The 18,860-nt window shown below is 31.1% G+C and overlaps 2 protein-coding genes across 2 annotated transcripts; one reads left to right on the top strand and one right to left on the bottom strand.

Annotated features, from left to right (window-relative positions):
* Nucleotides 1-11,994: 11,994 nt before the first annotated feature.
* On the bottom strand, nt 11,995-12,802 carry LOC148234255 (uncharacterized). Its single transcript, XM_088188328.1, has 2 exons — nt 12,770-12,802; nt 11,995-12,635 (listed from the first exon to the last, which is right to left on the bottom strand). Exon 2 carries the CDS (start codon nt 12,619-12,621, stop codon nt 12,262-12,264), a length of 360 nt encoding a protein of 119 aa, XP_088044454.1. The 5' UTR covers nt 12,622-12,635; nt 12,770-12,802; the 3' UTR covers nt 11,995-12,261.
* Nucleotides 12,803-15,713: 2,911 nt separating this feature from the next.
* LOC148234254 (general transcription factor II-I repeat domain-containing protein 2A-like) lies at nt 15,714-16,841 on the top strand. Its single transcript, XM_088188386.1, has one exon. The coding sequence runs from the start codon at nt 15,714-15,716 to the stop codon at nt 16,839-16,841; it is 1,128 nt and encodes a 375-aa protein (XP_088044512.1).
* The last annotated feature ends 2,019 nt before the right edge of the window (nt 16,842-18,860 follow it).

The following is an 18,860-nucleotide window of genomic DNA, read 5'->3' as shown; positions in this document are numbered from 1 at the left end:
GGATTTTTTTTCGTTTCAAGCGATTGTTCGTATGTTCATATTTATTTACGCGCATGTCCGACTTAAGCATGTCCAATGCGAAGTGGCTATAATCTGTGCATGTTGTCAAGTTTACTGTATTTTACTTGTGAAAAGAAATACCATCATTGAAAAATACTTACCTCTATTTTATATACAGTCAGTTCTCGAGTTACGACGGGGTTCCGTTCCACCACCTTGATCGTAACTCGAAAAGGTCGTAAGTCGAAAATCATGCAAAAAATAATTAAAAACAATGCATATATGCGAAATACAAAAACCACTTTTATTGCTGACTTCAAGTTGTTAACTAAATACTTTTTAGCAAATATATACATAAGTAATTTAATCACAAGAATTGATCTAGAGTATTTTTATCATCTGTGCTACTGATATCCATTGGTAATTCTTGAGATTTTTCAGCGAGTGCAGTGATAGTGCTTGTTTTTCTTAAAAAAACGTCCAGGTTTGTTTGTACAGTTTGTTGGTTCTTTTCTCTATAAATTTCATAATAACACGCAAGTGATTGCTGAATAAGGCCGTGTACTCTCGAAGATCTATCGATGTCTTTGTCCATATTTTCAAATTTTTTAATAGCATCATTGATTTGGCTAAAAGCTGCAGCCATGTCTTTTAACACAAATTTTGATGGTGGTTCTTCGAGCTCATCTAATTCTTTTAGCTCCATTACATTTTTTTCTGCAATTCGTTGTTCCTCAATCTCAATCAAATCTTGGTTTGTGAGTTCCTCAACATCATTTTCCAAAAGTTGAATTACATCTTCATTATCAACTTCCATATTAAGTTGTTGAGCACATTTTACAATAATATTTGCTATCTCATCTATTTCCCCTTCTTTATTAAAATACATATTGTCATTATATATTTTTAAGAGTTTGTTCCATATGCCGTTCATACAATTCGTCGTTACTTTGGACCATCCTTTTGAGATATTGTTTATTGCATGAAAGATGTTGTAATTTTTCCAAAATTCTCTCAATGTCTGATGTTTGTCTGTTCCTGCAATTGCTTGGGTAAAAGTGATTCTTAAATAATGGGCTTTGAAGTTAGCAATACCCCCTTGATCCATCGGCTGTAGAATGCTGGTGGTGTTTGGAGGTAAATAAACCACTTTTATATTTGGATGTGATTCCCCTAAGTGTGGAGAATGGCCTGGAGCATTGTCAAGAATCAATAAAATTTTAAAGGCTATGTCGTTTTCATCACAGTTCTTCTTTACTTCTGGAATGAAACAGTTATCAAACCACAGTCTTGAAATTATGTATATGACATGAAAAAACTTTTTTTTTCGTCGTAACTCCGAATGGTCGTAAGTCGAGGTGGTCGTAACTCGAGAGCTGCATGTATACATATTATTATAAATTCGCGGCTACTTTACTACGGCTTGATGAAAATCGGTATTTATCGATCAGATGACTGACCATGTGGTTAAAAGTTAATTGTCGGAATGGTGACGAACTAAGGAGATTCCCCTATTTATGTATAAAATTATGCTAATTAGTAGTAACAGCATCACTAAAAGGGGTAATCGCGTCGTCTTAAAGTCTAAAAATAAGTATGCTGGATCAAAACTCGTGTGAAGGGCTCTGATCTCTGAAACAAAGGATATAATATATAACAAAATGTTACATACGTATGTATATATCAGTTGAGAGCTATCCATTTCATCACAGGGTATAGGTTAACATCCTACAATCAGCATAATTTTATTCTCTACCTCTACTAATGCTTCGGCATTAAACGTACGGATCGCAAAAAAATAGAAATGTAAAAAACAGTATTTCATTTTCTAATACCAGTATTATCGAATGTAGATTTTTTATCCCAATATCGGTATTATCGGTATCGATACAACTGGTATTGCATTCTCTGTGTATAATCCAGCAAATAAGTGTTTGACACAAACATTTTTATACTACATGTTTTTATGGTACCTCTTCCCTCTCTGGAAGTTACCGAACCCAAAGGTCTACCGAATGTGGTCAAGGTCGCTGACTTCCGAGTAGCGTCCACACTGCCCCCAAAATGTATAAATTGCGCACGGTGTGGTATTTCGATTAAAATCGACTATGAAAATTTAAGCGCAGATAAAAAAAACCATTGATTGTGATAAAGCAGATAATTGTTTCTACGTTTCATAGCTCTTTCTTGCAATATCTGTCATATTAACCCTTTGGACGCGATAGTCGACTACAGTCGCTTAATTGATTTTTTTATCTCTTTACACAAAAATCAGTATAAAAAAATGTTTTTAAGAAAAAACTTTTTTTTGTGAATAAACATAAAATATCATTTTAAATCTATAAAAGTTGAAAAATCAGAACATTTAAACACAAAACCAAAGTAAAATTAGAATTAAAAAAAAAAAAAAATTATATTTATTTTTGATTAACGCGTCCAAAGGGTTAAACACACAATATTATTTTGAATAAGTACCATTTTTTAATACTTTTTCCTTTATTTTTTTTTTTGAGTTCATTAGTTATATTTCCCACCACTTTATAATCTAGATTTTATATACAATATATAGCTTAGGTCTTTCTCTTTATGATACATGTAAAATTGACTGCGGATTTATGCGGTTATTAACACATTGCATACCTTAAAAATGCATTATTCTTAAAAATGGGACGGGACTTAGTCGCGAAAGCTAGGACCTAAACCTTTTAAACCATTATAACTTTTTAAATAGGTAACGTGTTAACGTCAAATTTAAAATACAGTTTTGTAATGATTGTAATTTTTTAATAATATGGTTACCGTGGTAAAATCAGTAAACGTCAAATTGTGGATCGCGTACTAATAAAATAAAATAAAAATTTGTTTAGAATCACCAAATATACACATATTTAAAAAACACGATACCGAGTATGATAAAATGCTAGTCAAATACTTTTTCTTAATAAAAAACAGCAAATTTGTGACATATACAATTTTTTTTTTTACGCTACGCGGCGAAATTCGCACGACCGTTCACCACGGAATTCCTCTTCCTCGGGCCTACAATTAAAGAAATATTAACGTCAAATTTAAAATACAGTTTTGTAATGATTGTAATTTTTTAATAATATGGTTACCGTGGTAAAATCAGTAAACGTCAAATTGTGGTTCGCGTACTAATAAAATAAAATGAAAATTTGTTTAGAATCACCAAATATACACATATTTAAAAAAAACGATACCGAGTTTGATAAAATGCTAGTCAAATACTTTTTCTTAATAAAAAACAGCAAATTTGTGACATATACAATTTTTTTTTTACGCTACGCGGCGAAATTCGCACGACCGTTCACCACGGAATTCCTCTTCCTCGGGCATACAATTAAAGAAATGTTAACGTCAAATTTAAAATACAGTTTTGTAATGATTGTAATTTTTTAATAATATGGTTACCGTGGTAAAATCAGTAAACGTCAAATTGTGGATCGCGTACTAATAAAATAAAATAAAAATTTGTTTAGAATCACCAAATATACACATATTTAAAAAACACGATACCGAGTATGATAAAATGCTAGTCAAATACTTTTTCTTAACAGCTTAACGACCGAGGACTCACCCACGAGTCCTGAGAGAACCTTTTGCAGCGGCCGAGGACTCGCCCATGCGTCCTGCGTCACGCGTCTTCTTTTATTAAAAATACACTATGATACAATACAGTTTACCCTTATATTATAATGCGAGATGGTAGTATATTATTTCTACCTAATATAAAATATAAAATAAATTATATTTTACTTTAATTTTTCGTAAAAAGAGTCGTTTTATCCCACTGCGTCGCAATGCAACGAGTCGTCGCTTATTTTAGTTTGTTATATTCTAATATTTTTGGGCTAGTGTGTTGTTTGGTAACGGTTCTCCAAGCCGCTCCCACTTACAGTGACCATATTTTTTGCATTATGGAATATTATATTTTTATTTATTGTTGCTGATATTAATAAGTGATAATTTATAGTAAAAGTTAATTAATAATAATAAAAACAGTGAATTGCGTATTTACAAAAATAGTTAAATAATCATTAAGGAAATTTTTGAAATTTGACAACGTTGATTAGTGCACGATTTTTTTTTGAACACCACATTAGCTTAAAAATGTGATAATTAAATTAATAACATGTATGTTTAAATGCTTCTAAAATTTTTTGTATAAACGATTTATAAAAAATATCCATTTATAATATATAATAATTTGCACTCACTAAATTTTTTGGCGTCGTAAAAACATTTGTCATTATGAAGAAAATGAACTGGATGAGTGCAAATTTGTCACACGCGGTCTATGTTCACGTACACTTGAATTAGAATTGCTTTCGCACAATTCACTATGTTCACAATCACTGGGGGCGTTAAACAACGCGTCTTCAAAATTTTCGAAAAAGGCTTAATTTCTTTCGTCCATTTTGCCGGGATTGAAAATAAAATTTTTAAATCAAAATCACAATCACAAAGGATCACAGAGAGAAGAGCAATTTTCGCGATACGTTTCGACCGATAGTTTAGAGGAGACTAAATATATTGCATTACTTCGATTATAAAATGCATTTTTTTATCTGTGTGGAATTCCCGAATTTGGGAATTCCACAATAAAAAAAGTGTCAAATACCCTAATAGATGAATTCTTAAAAGGTATGCACAAGGTAAGCTGATAAAACGGGCCAGGTAGTGGCGATTTAACCTTTGAGAATAACATTGATTGTAATTTATAGTAAATATTTAATATTATATTTGTAAACAAGTTTTTTTTTGTTATATCACTTAATTATGCAGCGCACAGATTTAAAAACACTGGTTAAATTACGTAATTACAATAAATTTATGCAAAAAATCATAAGGAAGCTACAAATTAAATTTCGATAAAATATATTATTTGGCTTACAAGTTATAGGGAATTTACTAAAAAAGGTAATTTTTTGCTATTATTCCGCGAAATCTCCCGGCCACCAAGGTAAGTTCGGCAAAAAAACACCGGGCGTTAAGCTGGTCAAAAATATAGTGCTTAGATGTGTTATAAGATTAAGAATAATAAATTAACAATAACAATAGATAAAATCGTAAACTATTTTTTTTAATAATAATTTCTTAAATAAAATATTATCATAATATTTTGGTGAATTGCTAAACTCCTGGTAGTGTATGCGAATATTATGGGCTGATCTAACTTGTGTTTCATGTAAATAACCAATACAAAATTAAGTAGAAAATATCTTTCCTAAGATTAGAGCCAATGTATCTATCGCAAGTGCAGGTAGTAAATTGTCAACAATGAATCTTTTAGAAATGGGCGTAGGCCTTCGCTCAAAGAAATTGCGGGGCATACAATATAATTAGAAAGAAGCTGTTCTGAGAATTAATGTTTGGTTTTTTGTTTATATCACCTATATAGTACCAAATTATTATTATGGAAATAATAGAAATGATGAATATTAAATATATTGAAAGCATACATGTTACTTTTAATTTAATAAAGTGCAATAAGCAAAATATTTTTAGTGAAGTGTACCGTAAATTCATTTCGTGAGTATGGGCATACAAATGGTTAGACCTGGTGGCCCAGAAATAACAAATCAAAATTTTTATTTCTAAATTTAAAAAGTGATAAAAAATCAGGTAATTAATACTAATCTATTGAAGAGTCTCACTTACTTTGTATTTGTAAGATGTTTGCCAATGATATAAATTTGTTTTCGAAACTATTATTTCAAACAAATTAGACCCAAAGGTTTAGAAACACTGGTTAAATGACGTACTTGACAGGTATTTATGCGAAAAATCATAAGGAAGCTACATATTAAATTTGAATACAATATCTTAATTGGTTTACAAGTTATAGGGAATTTACTGAAAAAGATAATTGTTTGCGATTTTTCCGTGAGAAATCGCCCGGCCACCAAGCAAAGTTCGGCAAATAAATACCGGTCGTTAAGCTGTTAATAAAAAACAGCAAATTTGTGACATATACAATTTTTTTTTACGCTACGCGGCGAAATTCGCACGACCGTTCACCACGGAATTCCTCTTCCTCGGACCTACAATTAAAGAAATGTTAACGTCAAATTTAAAATACAGTTTTGTAATGATTGTAATTTTTTAATAATATGGTTACCGTGGTAAAATCAGTAAACGTCAAATTGTGGTTCGCGTACTAATAAAATAAAATGAAAATTTGTTTAGAATCACCAAATATACACATATTTAAAAAAAACGATACCGAGTTTGATAAAATGCTAGTCAAATACTTTTTCTTAATAAAAAACAGCAAATTTGTGACATATACAATTTTTTTTTACGCTACGCGGCGAAATTCGCACGACCGTTCACCACGGAATTCCTCTTCCTCGGGCATACAATTAAAGAAATGTTAACGTCAAATTTAAAATACAGTTTTGTAATGATTGTAATTTTTTTAATAATATGGTTACCGTGGTAAAATCAGTAAACGTCAAATTGTGGTTCGCATACTAATAAAATAAAATGAAAATTTGTTTAGAATCACCAAATATACACATATTTAAAAAAAACGATACCGAGTTTGATAAAATGCTAGTCAAATACTTTTTCTTAATAAAAAACAGCAAATTTGTGACATATACAATTTTTTTTTTACGCTACGCGGCGAAATTCGCACGACCGTTCACCACGGAATTCCTCTTCCTCGGGCCTACAATTAAAGAAATGTTAACGTCAAATTTAAAATACAGTTTTGTAATGATTGTAATTTTTTAATAATATGGTTACCGTGGTAAAATCAGTAAACGTCAAATTGTGGTTCGCGTACTAATAAAATAAAATGAAAATTTGTTTAGAATCACCAAATATACACATATTTAAAAAAAACGATACCGAGTTTGATAAAATGCTAGTCAAATACTTTTTCTTAATAAAAAACAGCAAATTTGTGACATATACAATTTTTTTTTTACGCTACGCGGCGAAATTCGCACGACCGTTCACCACGGAATTCCTCTTCCTCGGGCCTACAATTAAAGAAATGTTAACGTCAAATTTAAAATACAGTTTTGTAATGATTGTAATTTTTTAATAATATGGTTACCGTGGTAAAATCAGTAAACGTCAAATTGTGGATCGCGTACTAATAAAATAAAATAAAAATTTGTTTAGAATCACCAAATATACACATATTTAAAAAACACGATACTGAGTATGATAAAATGCTAGTCAAATACTTTTTCTTAATAAAAAACAGCAAATTTGTGACATATACAATTTTTTTTTACGCTACGCGGCGAAATTCGCACGACCGTTCTACACGGAATTCCTCTTTCTCGGGCCTACAATTAAAGAAATACTTTAAATACTTGTATTTTTTAACACTAATAATATTATATAATTGACTAAGAGCACTTATGGAATCAACTAAAGTGGAGAAATAATTTTGGCCGTCCAGATCGAGAAAATACCACACAGTGCAGCGATCGTGAAGACGCTCATATTGAAGTTGAACCGAGACATTCGCTCTATCTCAGTTTGCGAAAAACCATATCATTATCTCTCTCACTCTCGTCACTTAACACGCGAGAGAGCGAAAGGGGAAGTATTTCGCCGCTTGCGTTCGAAAGAACATCCGACTACTATTTCTTTGCTCTCGGAATTTTCGGAGGCGCTCGAAGCTGGCGAAGTCGACCTAAATTACCCGTACTTTACCTCCCGTTCGCGGTAACCTCGGAGAACTCCCGAGAGATTTTAGAGCGGGGAGAACCGAACTCGACCGAAGTAACTCCGAATTAACACATTATATTCTCCGTCCTTGGCCAACCGTCGCCTACTTTCGGAGAGTGAAGTGCAGGCATTAGAATATTATTACATAATCTTAATGACCCTACTGCTTTTGAGGCCAGAATTACCCCCCTGGCTCCCAAATTTTATCTGAAGCAAATACATGGAGCCTAAATTGTAGCATTCTCAAGATCAGTAGTTCTTAACCTTTGGTTTTTCAAGGTCGCGCGGTAGAAATTAGTCATACATTTATTTAGTTCTTCAATTTTTGCTAATTCTATGTCAAATCTTATGTATTACAATGAAGAAAATAAAAAAAAAGTATAATTTTTAGGAAATATTTTTTGAAATAAATTGCTCTATGTTATTGTTAAATATTTGCGTGTGCTCGATGAACATCGGTACTAAGGGGGGTCGTCGTCCTTAAAAAGAATTGCTGGATCAAAACTCGTATGAGAGTTCATTGATCTTACTAAAACAAAGAGTTTTTCTACGACTGTTGACTAGTTCTGATATTTCTTTAGTCGTACATTGTTATTTTTGAAGGATTTTTAAGCTTTCGATTATAAAGCAAAACAATTATTTTTTATTTATTTTTCGTACAGTGGTGTTATTTATTTCATCTTCATTTTTTTACGGAAAAGTATATTTAAAAATAAAAAAAATAATTGCACTTATCTAAACGTCGCATCGTAAGTGCTATATATTATATATCCTGTTGCATTTACGTTGTCACACTTGCATATATCAAGGTCAACCTTTTCTATGGGTGAAATTATCATATGACGTACAGACTCTAAAAACCCCGCACCACTTTTACTTTCAGTTAACAGATTATAATCTGAATCAGATTGCTATTTTATTTAACAAATAAATTCATTTAATAATTGAATACATATAATAAATAAATATGATTATGGTTTTATTTTGAATTACTAAAGTTTTAAATAATAAATATTTTAATCATTATATTTTATATATAATACATATGTGTTCTTCTTGTTCCATTATGAACGTTAACATGTTCACGAATGTGTGTGTTTATGCATAATTCAGCAAACGTTATTACACACAATTCATCACAAGGACAATTCAGGGATCAGGTAAATCGAATATATTAAACCTCGTTAATAATACGCACACAAATTAGACTGTTCGTTACAGTGCAGCAGCATGTGCCGTAATTCATGTTACCCATAAAGATGCTTTATCACTGTCAAAAGCGACCAAAACGCGAACGAACATAAAATTTTTACTGTTTATTATGTTGTTTTTTTTTCAGAAAGTAAACAACAAACAGCAAAAAACCTATAATTTTAAATTGCCGTTTCGATTAGTCGAAATGGACATTTGGATCGAAGTATCAAATGGTTAGATTTATGATAAAGTAATACAAATGTTTATTAGAAGCGTCTTAACAAATTGTAATAAATGTATCATTTCGAAAATCTTCATCTTACGAACACACTATGTACAATATATTATTTTAAGATTAAAAAATATAAATGACATAAAATATTGTAATACTAATAAAACGGTTATCCAACGATCGTGCAATTTCCTAATAGTAATTAGTACAAGGCGTAGGAGTATATTATATATTATATATACGTATAATAAATATAAATTTGCTCGCTTACGGTTGCTCGTTATCTCTATATTATGATATACCTACTACATGGTAAAATAAATGTAGCACAATTGTATTAATAAAATAAAATATTTTTATTAAAATGTTAAGAAAAGTGTTACATGAAATAAACTAGAACCTAAATTTATTAACTCTTAATATAACTGTTACAATAATACTAACTTATGTATTCAAAGCGTAGGTTGTTAATAATTTACTATGGTATACTGTATTAGTATTTCATAACTTGTCAATGCTATAATCATAAATTCTGAATTACAAAGACAATTATTTCGAGCATCGGTCAGGAAGGGGCGGTTAGGGTCCTTTGAGTTTTAACAAGATCTCTTAGTGTATATATTTAACATTTATATTCAATGCACAAGTTGATTTTATACAAAAAAACAATGCTTATTAAAAAATACTAAATTATCCTTTCGGTATAGAATTACGACATTTTTCCACAAACACATTATTTGTGTAAATTTAAAAGATTGTAGACAAATAGATAACTAATTCTTTATATTACAAGAAAGAAAGGTTTTGCATTATTGTTTATTTAAATATCATGTACAATTATTGAACATTGCATTATTATGGGGAAAATTTAAATCTTAGATTATGCCAAACATTTAGATGAATCAAATTTAAAATTAAACATAAAAAATATAAAACAGTTTAAAGATTTATAAATAACGATTTAAAAAAATAAGGCTACGATAAAAATAATTAATCGGTCGGCGATGAAACGTCTTAAATAAATACATTTGTATGTATAAAAAACATAATAATCTAAATTAAAATCTAAAATAATACATATGTAAAGCTGGTAAAGCACCACGTTCTTGTGCACGTGCCGGAAACCTGTAACTATCGTCTCGCTTGCGTGGCGAATAATGGCCAAGGTCAAGGCGTCGCGACGCTGTTTCGTTATATGTATGTACGTTTATTATTCTCAGAATTTGTAACGCTCCCTATACAGTGTTCACTCATTTTTTTTTTTTTAAGTTGATTAACTTAATAATAACTGTGTTTCGGGATCTTAACGCAACATTGTAATAAAATTGCTCATTACATTTAGAATAAGTTATAAACTATTTTGCGACAATTTTAACCCTTTCCGATCGTAAGGTGCGTGGGATTCACCAGCGCTTGGCTTTATATTACTCGGTGCGTCAGACGCACCATTTCTATTAATGAAATATAACGTCGATTTTTGGGTATTTTCTAAGCATGTTTTGAATGGCGTTTTTGCAGTGTTGCAGACAAGAGTTTCAAGAAGCATATCTTTTTTACTTGAATCAAACCGGAGAGATGATTAAATTTAAAATCAGATGTGCCGTAGATTTCACCTGAAGGCAATGGTTGGCGATCGTCCTTCGGTAGACACGCGCCGGTGAATTTTTTATTGCCTATTGTGTTTTCGACAGTTCTCTGGTGTCCATAATTTGTGTCTAAGTAAGACTATAGTGATTGATAATTTTGTTTTAATTACTTATTTTTTAAATTTTATGGTGAAATTATTTTTTTAAATTTTATTGTGATAAAACAGCGCTATCGCTGAATATAATGATTTTATTGATCATATGTTTTGTAATGATAGTGATTAAGAGGATTTCATCATTGATTTATCATCTTCCAATGATGAAATTAGGCTTGTTGTCTTGAATCGAAGGTGGAATATAGGCAATTTAAATAATAGTGTCGGAGAAACGGTACCTCAAGCAAATCGCACCATATCAGAAAATTGGAGAATAATAATTACGAAAAGTATTCGTCTTTCGAATGATCGTCCAAGCGATCTTGGAATTGTCGGCATATCCCATCATCCATTGATCCAGGTGCTCAGCATTAAACAAATTAGCTCGATAAGTATTATTTTCGAGCTGAATGTACTTTCTAAAAAAATATCTCCTTGGCGATATTATTGGTTCTTCGAGGGTAAAGTTGTAAAAAATTTGAACGTACAACACTTTTTTATATAGAGGGATTTTTGCGAAGCGTTCCGTTTTGAGTCTTGTGAAATATGGTTACTCTAATTATTGTGTATGTACCACTGTGAGGCCATTTGTATCGAAGTTGCAAAAGGGTTCCGGTCAAGTGAGAAACCGTGTGCTCTTAATCGGCGTCCACCGGCGAGGTAATAAACCAAAATACATAATTGCCTGATGAATGCGGCCAAAGTAACAGACACAACGAATCCGTCGGTGTCAGCCGACTTAGAAAAACAATATAGGTTTATGTACGAGTAGATATGTAATTTATATTTTACTGCTTGTTAAATTTCTAAGCAATTAATAAAACTTAACATAGAACAGGTTTATTAAATTGAAATAAGAAATGAACCTTCCTTAATAAATTTCAAGTTTCTGTGAGATTAAAATAAATTAGCGTAAACCAATTATTCCCCTAATTTTCTTAATTCCGCGGAAGAAATGAATGTAAAATTTTACTATTATTTTTTTATGTTATATTGATATTATACCTTATTAAATGGTGTACTAAAATTATTAAATAGTTTACTATTAGTCTTTTCCACAAAAAAATCAATTGACAAATCAAAATATATACAGTTTTAAGAAGGAATCGTTTATTTTTTTCTTACATTACAATAGATATAATGGTTTATTATAACAATACAAATAAAATATATATATAGTTTCAAGTTTTAAGTATTTAATATTACAATAATTACGTTAATTACAAAAATACAAATAAAGAGAAAAATATTAATTAAATGACCATTAACAAAAATACAATTAAAAATATTAAGCAAATCAATTAAAATAACCGCAAAGTATAGGAAAAATAAACAATTGAAACTTTTTTTTAACTGTTGTTAACTGAAACATTTTATATTATTTTAATTCTTCACCATTGTCAGCATGGGGAGATTCCACCTCTTCATCTAACGGTTGCACAACTTGATTTTCAGTCTCATCACCGTGGTGTGGCGGAAGAATTTGCGGTTCTTCTTCAATGATGACTTCAGGTTCTGGTTGTATGTTTTCTGCAGGTACTTCCAATGAATCGGTAGGAAGTGGTGGTTCTTGTACACCTTGCTGCTGCAATGCACGTAATCGATTGATGTTTAAAATCAAATCGATTAATCGACGATGTTGTTCTTCTATTTCTTCAATGGGATCCACATCTTCAATTGGATCTTCGCCCTCCTTCTCTTCTTGCGGAAAATTTTTACCCTTGAATTGCCCCGGCATATTTGCTCACAAATCTGAAAATATAAAAAATATGATTGAAATAAATTAAAAATTGTATATTTTAAATAATTTAGAACCTAGATTTGCTACATTAATTATAAAAAGAAACAGAGCTAAACTATATGTAGTATTTTTTAAAATCATTTACCAAAGCAGAGCGCACGTGTTAATACCTCGCGCGTCGAACAGCTTCTGAATGATCGAGTTCTGATGATTTTACCGCAGAAAATGGAACGGGAAGGGGTATGAGGCGGTGACGATTAGTTCCCACTACGACGGCCACTTTGCCCGATAGGTCAGTCAAAACAATCATTGTTCGAAGACGAAATTACAAGTAGAATTGCTCGGGATAAGGGATGTATTGTACACGTGTATATGAGAAGGAAAAAAGATATAGGCCGTTGCCGTTGTCTCGTTTTCTCTTTTAAGGACATTCGTCGTTCGTCATCACTGTTATTTATTTTTGAAGTGCAGTGTGCCACGGAACGTTCTTGATTATGTTTTCTAAGATTTAATTTAAAAAGAAAGATAACAATTATTATGAAAATAAATTTATTGTATTATTGTGTTTCGATTAGGTTAATTAGTTATGGTTAATTAATAAAAATTGAAGATATTCAATATATAATTAAAATATTGAACACACATAATATGGCGAATACGATTATGATGATGGTAGGGAATATTTTTGTAACATAGAATATTATCGATCTGTCTTTGTTTCAATATTGCAAAGAGGCGTAAGAGTATGTTTTAATATAAAAAATAATACTAATTATAAAATTATTAATAAAGATAATAACAACTTATTCACTACTCTCGGAATCAAGATCGCAGGGATAGATTGATCGCTGTTAAATATTTACGTTGCTTATTCTGCTCCAATTTGTGTACATGAGTTAGAACGAGAAAGCTATATGCTGTTGGTATACCATCACCTTCTCAGAAGAATCATTGTCTGGAGAAAGCCACGTGCTGGCAAATCAGTGTTTCCTTATCTTTTGCCGTGTTTCGTTGTTTGCAAAGCTGATTTATTATTTTTATTTTTGTAATTCCATCATCCTATACCTTTTATTTCATGTAGGAAGTATTATTATACAGTTTGTTATTTTCTATATATTGTATTATACGTATTTGGTGATTTTTTTGCGGTATAAATTGTGATAAAATACTGGGATATGTCGGCCAGACAAGATACAGAAAGACTTTTAGACGAATGTGAAGATGATGTCAATGTCGATGAATCTTTTGACAGTGATATCGACTTTGAAGAGTTGGATTCAGATGCCACTGACGTAAATGATGTAATCGATAACGAAGCTGACGATTCATCATCAAAAGATGAAGAAACCGAAGATGATGAATTTACACCAGAAGACACCACGTTCATGTCAAGATCTGGTTTAGAATGGCATTCAACTCTACGATACAATTTCAGAACGCGAATCCAGAATATCGTAACATCTTCTTCAGGACTTGGAACAGAGGCTAGCAATGTGACTACAATAAAGGAAACCTTTGCTCTCTTCATGACTGCAGCGATGATTCAAGAAATAAGTAGTAGTGGAGACTAATCGGGTCTCTAGAAATGACAATCAAGACCACACCAACCAACCGGAAATAGAAGCATTCATCAGCGTATTGATAGTTTCTAGAAGATGCAATGGCCGTAGACTACCACTAAAGGAAATATGGACACCTAACCAGCTTTTTAAGTAATTATTTTTTTCTACGGTAATTTCAAGGGACACATTCGTATATTTATACAGTAAAATTCGCTTTGACAACCACCATACATGGGAAAGCAGCAAGTACGAGAGAGAAACCAAGGTGAAAGGGTAGTGACTGATCTAATTAGTCCTTATATTGGAACTGGACGTGGTGTCATTACTGACAACTTATTTTCGTCAGTGCCCCTTGCTCAAAGACTTTTGGAAGACAACATTAACAGGAACAATTAGAAAAAATAAGCGTGAAATACCGCAAGAATTTTTGCGTTCACGCTAGTGAGAGGAATTATTTAGTCGTTTTGACTTTACCGATGACATCACATTGGTTTCATATGTTCCGAAAAAAAACAATCGGTCACACTGTTGTCAACAGAGTTAGCCATGAAACTTGCCAAGGAGAACATAAATTTTCAAAAAATAGTGGGATATCGTTTCATAAACATATTCAATATGGTTTCACACGTTATGATCAAGTAACTAACGTTGAAACTGTTACTCCACTGACAATACTCCCTGAAAATCGCGTTGAACAGGTTAGGAGAAATAGGTGCAGCTTTTGCCCTAGAAATTAGGACAGAAAGACTCGATTTTTTGCACCACCTGCAAAAAAAAGCGATATGTACAGTTCACAAACACCAGTTGAAAATATTGTCATGTCCAAATTGTTTACAAGATTCAAGCGTAGAATAAATGAAATATTTATATTATTATCCTAAATATAAATATATTATTATTGTTATTTTGTATTTTATATTAAAAATACATTATTTTAAAAAATGTGAATTATTTTTATTTCTTGTGCAATTATTATTTTTAACAATAATAAGTTATATATAAATAATATAACGTTTTACTAATTTTTTAATTGATTTAATTTGTTAAAAATTTAATCGATTTAAAAATAATTAAATAATAATAATTTTATTAGTCAGTGTTTGAGAAACGCTGCAACATGCATCGATAAGTAAACGCTGTAGACCAGCCATGTCAAACTCGCGGCCCGTAAGCAATTTTTTTGCGGCCCGCGGGTACCCGCGGTATTTTCATTAATTGTCCACGCAAAAGGTTTTTTTGATCAGAGTTATTTAAGTATATTGATTTTTAGTAATTTGTAATTAAAACTGAGTAAAAGTCGCGTTACAATAATTAGCGAGCGAGCGCGCGCGCGCGCTCTTGAACATCCCTATGTTTTTAACCTCAAATTACTATAGTTCGCGACGATTTCGACAACTAAGGGCTATTCGCTCGAAAACAGTCTCATTAGAAGCGACCCGTCTGCCCGCGAATATTTCAGCCGAAATTGTGCAGTTATTTAAGGACATATCATTAACTAGAAACACTGTAGCTGAACGTATTGATGAAATGGCGGATGATCTGAAACAACAATTGAAGGCTGCATCATGCAAATTTGAGCATTATTCTATTGCGTTGGACGAGACTGTTGACATCACAGGAATCGCACAGCTCGCAGTGTTTATCAGGGCCTGTGACACTGAATTCAATGTTTACGAAGAACTCATCGAATTGATTCCAATGCACGATACAACGAAAAGCGAAGACATTTTTGAAAAAGTCGAGGGGATTTTGGATGACTATGATTTTGATTTGAGTAAACTTGTGTGCTTATCTACTGATGGTGCAGCGAATATGTCTGGCAGGCATAATGGTGTTGCTGCCAAATTGCGAACGAAAATTAACAACTTGTATCCAGATTCATCATTTGTCCATTTTCACTGTATTGTTCATCAACAAAATTTGTGTAAAAAGACATTACCATTGGACCTCGTGCTTAGGTTGGTTACAAAAACAGTGAACTTTATCAAAGGAAATGCTCTCAACCATCGTCAATTCAGTCAGCTGTTAGAAGATATGGATAATGAGTTCACAGATGTTCCATTCTACACGGCAGTTCGATGGTTATCGTGTCATAAAGTGTTGAAAAGATTTTATTTGCTAAGACAAGAAATCATTTTATTTTTGGAGATTAAAGGTAAAAATACGGATGAAATAAAGAATGATAGCTGGGTCCATGATCTAGCATTTGCTGTAGATATTACTGCACATTTAAGTGATCTTAATTTGAAATTACAAGGCAAAAACAAACTCATCACTCAGTTGTACGATGATATCAAATGCTTCATTACAAAACTAAAGTTATGGAAGACACAGTTGTCACGTGAAAATTTGGTTCATTTTCCTAGCTGCAAAGAACTCAAAAACAATGTTAATACTGAATCCATATTTACCTTTTCTAAATACGAAAGTCACCTAGATTTGTTGTTGGAAGAATTTCAGAATAGATTTAGTAATTTCTCATCTTTGGATGAACAATTTTCATTATTCTCAGCACCGTTCAACTTTTACGTTGTAAAAGCAAAAAAAAAAAACTTGCAGATGGAATTATTAGAAATGCAGTCAGATTCTACGCTCAGAGCTAAGTATTTAGAAGTGGGGATACCTGGTTTTTATTCATACCTTCCCAAAAGCTAAACGAACTTAAAAAACTGTCAATAAAAATTATGGCAATGTTCGGTTCCACGTATTTGTGCGAACAGTTATTTTCATTTATGAAATTAACAAAAACATCCCAAAGAACAAGGCTTAATGATAAACATTTGTCATCCCTAATGAAGGTGGGAACAACAAATACATTTAAGCCAAATTTAAAAACAATTGTGATGAAAAAGAGGCATCAAACCTCAGGGCAAAAATAAAAAATTGTATTTGTAATAAATAAATTGTATTTTTTTTGATAATGTAATGTTATATTATTTTCATCCCATCCTTCAAAATTTCGATCAAAATTATTATACTTAGCGTTAAGAGACAATAGCTTAATGTAGCCGTTGTAGTAAGTATGTAAATTAATTAAATATAACACAAAATGTTACCGTGATTCTTAAGTTTTTTGATGTGGCCCGCCGGCGTGCTCAAAATACCTTATTCGGCCCTTGGTGCCTTTTGACTTTGACACCCCTGCTGTAGACGCCCCTCAATTGCCGATCGTTCTTTGGCCAGAAATGTCGCCGAAAAATATGACTATAATTTGCAAAAAATGTTAATAAAAAGATATTTTATTCGTTTTATGAAAGTAAATATGCATGGAAACACATGATAGATGATTAGGTAAACAATTTTCTGTTGAAAAAGTATCATAATTTCGAGAATAGTCTGGGGGACAAAAAGGACCCCGGTTCGGAACGCTCGCGATTTTTCTACCTTCCGTACAGGATGGGTTAATGATTATATAACAATGATACAATCTTATAATTTAAATATTTTATTCCGATCTTTTTATACAAAGATTAACACTAATACCAATTCATTTAAGATCATATTATGTCAAATTTAAATTGAATAGGAAAAATCTATAATGTTAACAATGCTAATGCAATAAAAAATAATAATAATTATAAAATTATTAATGAAGATAATAACAACTTATTCACTACCCTCGGAATCAAGATCACAGGGATAGATTTTTACATAAGAGTTTTTTTTGTTTTAAAATATAAGTTAGTTCTTTGAGAACAAAGTGCTTTTCTACTTTATCAAAAGATTGTATCACTATATGGCCATTAAATAAAATTCACATAATTTTAGTGTTTTAAGCCGATTTCAATATATCTTCAAAGATGTAGACTGAATAAATATCTGGCGCCCTCTCCCCCCCCCCCCCCATAGCTACGCCACTGATAAGTGAAATAGTCTTAAGATGGTTTAATAATTATTTAAAAAAGAGAAAGAAAATAAATAAATAAATTCTGCATATTCTTAAGAGAAAATAATATCTCACGGTGCACAGCAAGGGTCTAAAATGAGATCATTGCTGTTTGTTTTATATATTAATGAGATATTTAATTAAAAGAAAAAATGTAAAATACGTCTGTTTGATACTTAATACGACATTTAATCACATAATCTACAATCATATTGTATTATCCCAAATTATGCAATAATATTATATATGTATAATAAATTATAAAAAATTGATTTTGTAAAAATTACAAAATATGGCAATGAGAGTAGTTTTATATATTATTAATTTACTAGTCGAAACAGTATGATTGATAGATATGAATAGTTGGATATTAAAGAAATATTGAGGATGAATGTTTTAGTAATTATATATGAGAAAATAATATGTTACCAGAGTATTTTAATAAGTTTTTAATAAGAAATATATATTTTTTTTATATATGCCAGGAGAATATTGTACGGAGGTGCGAATTTGTATAATATTTTTAGAAAAATCTACAAAAATAAAAATGTAGCGGGAATTTTTTTCTTTTTTAGTTTCTTTATTCCATTTAGGAAATGGAAAAAAACATATACCTGCATTAGGAAATTTTTTTTTTATATTCTGTTTATGTTTTGTTTAAATTTGTTTAGCGTAAAAATATCTATATTAATAAAATAATTAAGAGAATTTGAATTTAACGATATAATAGCTTTTAGAAAAAATTGTACTGATATTTTTATATAATTGATAGATAATCAAAAGCAAAC

This window comes from Plectrocnemia conspersa, unplaced genomic scaffold, assembly GCF_051122295.1.
Source record: "Plectrocnemia conspersa isolate PC_06_02 unplaced genomic scaffold, ASM5112229v1 ptg000006l, whole genome shotgun sequence".
Lineage (NCBI taxonomy): Eukaryota > Metazoa > Arthropoda > Insecta > Trichoptera > Polycentropodidae > Plectrocnemia > Plectrocnemia conspersa.
Note: the sequence above shows the minus strand (reverse complement) of the source record. Positions and strands in the feature narration are given on the sequence as shown.